Source organism: Chrysochloris asiatica, unplaced genomic scaffold (assembly GCF_000296735.1).
Source record: "Chrysochloris asiatica unplaced genomic scaffold, ChrAsi1.0 scaffold00061, whole genome shotgun sequence".
Classification (NCBI taxonomy): Eukaryota; Metazoa; Chordata; class Mammalia; order Afrosoricida; family Chrysochloridae; genus Chrysochloris; species Chrysochloris asiatica.
The window spans coordinates 13051399-13055682 of record NW_006408579.1 but is presented as its reverse complement, the minus strand read 5'-3'; the positions used below and the strand labels follow the sequence as shown (position 1 = coordinate 13055682).

At 41.7% G+C, this 4284-nt stretch overlaps 1 protein-coding gene across 1 annotated transcript in view; it reads right to left on the bottom strand.

The window, feature by feature from the left end:
* Positions 1-4284, bottom strand: part of SPICE1 (spindle and centriole associated protein 1) — a 94889-nt gene that overhangs the window by 22696 nt on the left and 67909 nt on the right. Inside the window, exon 13 of the mRNA XM_006864178.1 lies at positions 2319-2794. Coding sequence (XP_006864240.1) covers positions 2319-2794 — 476 coding nt within the window. The remainder of the gene's footprint in view (positions 1-2318; positions 2795-4284) is intronic.

The window sequence follows — 4284 nt, the reverse complement described above, 5'->3', positions numbered from 1 at the left end:
AAAAAAATGAAAAGATCATTTTCTATTTCCAATTATGAAAAAAAAGGGTGGTGAGGGCAGCAATATTATTAGCTTGTCCTTTCTAGCTTGATCTATATATAAATTTTTAAAAAGAGGAAAATTCCTGCTGACTTTTTCGAACCAAGCATTAACTGTTTCAATCATCTTCAATCTCTGCAAACATTGGAACGTGTCCCAATTAGGACAGCTGGTGTTCACGCACACCTGCAGATAACAGCTGCCATTCCCAATGCTCCTTTCCTAGCACCCCTTCTGCCAGTCCCTTCTGATTACTAATTCTGTCACTCAGTAGTCACACTGCACTTGTTTCCCATGAGCCATCACTCCTAACCCATGGAGCTGCCTAGTTCCTTCCCAATATTAAAACACTATTTCATCCCCTACCAGCAACCTGACTATTATCATCTTATCTCATAACAAAGCCAAAGGAAGTCTCATCACTGGGACCAGCATGCGGTGGTAAGCTACAAACATCCTCCCAGTTGGAACTCTTCTTCCCACAACGAAATAAAGAAGTGTAAGTTACTACATTCACCCACAAGGTCTACTTAACTTACAAAATTCCTGCACCATACAAGCAGAACTTTGCTTGCTACTCAAAAGTAAGGTTCTTGGATCAGCAGCATTAGCCATCAATTGGGAACATAACAGAAGTATGCAGGTCTATATTGTTGTTGTTGGAGTGCTGTAGAATTGGTTCTGATTCACAGCAACCCTGTATAGGGTTTCCAAGGAATGGCTGCTGGGTTTGAACTGCTTAAATCCGCAACTGCATTTTAGCAAAATTCCCAGATAATTCCGATGTACAATAAAGTCTGAGTATAACAATCTTAAAATATCATTTGTATGGGGAAAAACATTCTGTATCCTAAAAAAATTAATTCGACATGAACTGATGGTTGATTGTTGGCACTGTGGGTAATGCGCTGGACTACAAGGTTGGTTTGAACTGCAAGGTTGGCAGTTCACGCTCACCTTGAACACCTTATGCAGGGTTGTTATAAGTCAGAACTGACTTGACAGCACTTAACAACAACATACATAATGAACCACTTTAAGAGTAAAAGTGCTTGACCTTGACCTAGACCTATGAATGCAGTAGCTCAAAAGAAGGAACACATCTTTACAGCGAGGATCATTCCCACCCCCCTCATTTTGGGTAGCCAACATTCAAGTAGACAGGGATGGGAAACTTGGACATTGGCTACCCAAAATGGGGGGACTACAAAGGCAAGAAGTGACTGGCTTACAAGCTTTCAAGAGGGAGCCTAGAGTCGCAGGGCGCTGAGGAAAGTAGAATTTCCACTGAGTAGTATCCAATCTGTCTGGGCGGGACTGATGAAAGGAGATGGGGATAGCACTCATGCAGTACAATAGTGAATAATTACTATCAGGACTGAATGTGAGGGTAGGAAATATAAAGGTAGACGTTTTGTAGCAAAGGAGGGATGTGGTTGACTCTGCAGTCCAGGAGCAGAGGTCCCTGGGACCATCAAGGGAGAAGAGCGGAGTAAGGGACCCTACCCAGAGAAGCCATGATGCCAGAGATGGAAGCAGCGACGATGATGTGGAGAGATGAAGCAGCTGGGAACTCTAAACCCAGAGAAGAAGAGGAGCTGTGTGCTGACGACCAGGGAGCAGGCTTGCAGGGTATACCCTTTGGTTGTTGATGATGCATGGAGGGGATTGTAACCATGGCAATGTAATGATATACGATAGGATGAATGTAAAGCTAATGTTCTCCCATGTAAACTATTACATAATTCACAATAAAACAGTTAAAAAAAAAAAAAAAAGAGTAAAATTGCTTTCAATTCAAATGTAGATGTGTGGCAAAGTTTCAAGTAATATTAATTCTTCATTTTATATTTAAAATGTCATGTCTAGCTTAATCTTAGCTTCCTACACATTTTTCCTTTGCCCCATTTTGCTCGTTAAAAATTTTTTTTCATATTGTTTTTATTTTATGTGCACTACATACTGATAAATAATGGCTATTTTTCAGCAGGGACATGTCAAAGCCTGAGCTATCCAGTGGCAGTCTTAAAGACACTCAGGACCAATTCTGGAGAGAAGTACCTTTTGATGCACAAGTGATGTGATGACATCCCTATATGTTGTTATTAAGTGCTGTAGAGTCGGTTCTGACTCACAGCAACCCTGTATAGGATTTTCAAGGAGTGATTGGTGGGCTTGAACCACCCACCTTGCAGTTAAACCATCCAATGCTTATCCTACAGTACCACACCAGGACTCTAAATTCCTATATATCCTGTCAGTTCTCAACTGGTACTCACAGCAGTGAAGTCGCCTGCACTTTCTTGTTTGTTTACTTCCTGAGGCCCATCTCCTTGCTCTCCCCCTGGGCCAATGATATTATTCAGGTGTGCCTTGATAGCTGAATTCTGCAGTGTCAGCTCAGCAATCCGTGTCATTATGTCATTTCTTTGTATCAGTGCCTCACTGGTTCTAAGTTGTCCATCTCCCAATACTGGAGGCTCTTCTGAGAACACTCGCGACTGCTGAGTGTTTGCATGGGAACCGCAGCAAGGCTGTGAATGGCTGACAAACGGAGCCTGGTTTTTGTTCTCTGAATCTTCTCCCATATGAGAAACCCTCCACCTCTGGGTGAAGAGACGGTTCTCTTCATTTGGATTCTGAATGTCAGTACCAGGAGGTAAGGTCTTCTTTTCCCAATTCTGTTCCTTCTCAATTATTTCCACAGTTGGAGGAATGCGCGGGGCAGGGCGCGTTTGAACAGTCCTCCTCAGTACTGTAGATAAGAATTAAGAAATAAGAAGTAAGTATGTATTACTTTGCCATACATAGCAAGTACAATTGCCTCATTAGCCCACCATAGTAAAGTTAGAGAAGTATTTCAAGAGGAGGATTTGGCCTCTGAATACCTAAAGTCTTTTCAGCAGGACAGACGCCAGAAATGTCATCCCTAACAATCAAGTATATACACTTTTTATATATCCTAAAGCATTTGCCAGCACCCTTGTGAAAAACTTTCAAGTGTACATTTAAATACATATAACTCCTGTCTGGGAGTCTTGTAGTGGGAGTGTCAGTATTAAAAGGCTTCTCCAAGGAATTACAATTTTAAAATGATCATTTTTATGGCATAAAGTACAGCGAACAGCATTATAGGCAGAATGACCAACTTATGTGTTGTTGTTGTTAAGTGCTGTCATGTCGATTCCGACCCATAGCAACCCTGTGTAGGGTTTCTGAGGAGCAGCTAGTGGGTTTGAACTGCCGACCTTGTGGTTCAAACCAACCTTGCAGTCCACTGCATTATCATGCAGCTCCATACCAGGACTCTGAACAACTTATGTGAAAGCCCTAAAATAGGAAAGCCAGAAAAGGAGGTCATTCTAGCTGTTACATATCAATAAAGAGAGAACTGAAAAAATCGGAGCCATGCAGGTATTGGGGTCATTTCTTGCTGAGCCTGTTAACACCATATCAGAAGTTTTAGAATTTAATTTAAGAGCAACGGAAATATAGAAGTTTGGCAACAATCTTATTTACATTTAAAAGGCTAACTCAGGACATGGATAACTATCAAGTGGCAGGAATGGAAGTAGGAAAACCAGTCAGCAATTGCAGTAGTCTAAGACAAAAACATGTGTCAGTTTGTCTACTGTGGTGACTGGCAAGTTGCTTGAAAGTTTGCCACACATCTACATTTGAATTGAAAGCACTTTTACTCCTTTAAGTGGTCCATAAAAAAGTGATACATAACTGACCCTGGATGGAAGCTATTCCACTGGTATTCTACACTCATGGTTTCAGCAGAGCTTCCAGACTAATACAGACTCGGAAGAAGCAGAGGCAGACTACTTCTGAATGTTTGACCACTGAAAAACTTATATATAACAACAGAACACTGTCTGATATAGTGCAGGAAGATGAGCACCTCAAGTTGGAAGGCACTCCTCAAAACAGAGTTGATGGTAATAAAGTAAACTTTTGGGGACCTTCATTTGCTGATGGGGCACAACTTAAAATAAGAAGAAACAGCTGCAAACTTCCACTAATGATTGGAACATGGAATGCACAGTGTGAGTCTAGGATCACTCCCACCCTCTTCACATAAGGAGAGGACATGGATGGGCAACTTGGATATTGGCTACCCAGAATGGGGGGTTACAGAGACAAGAAGTGACTGGCTTACAAGCTTTTAAGAGGGAACCTAGATCTAGAGGGCGTGGAGCAAGGTAGAATCTCCACTGAGTAGTATACAATCTGTCTAGG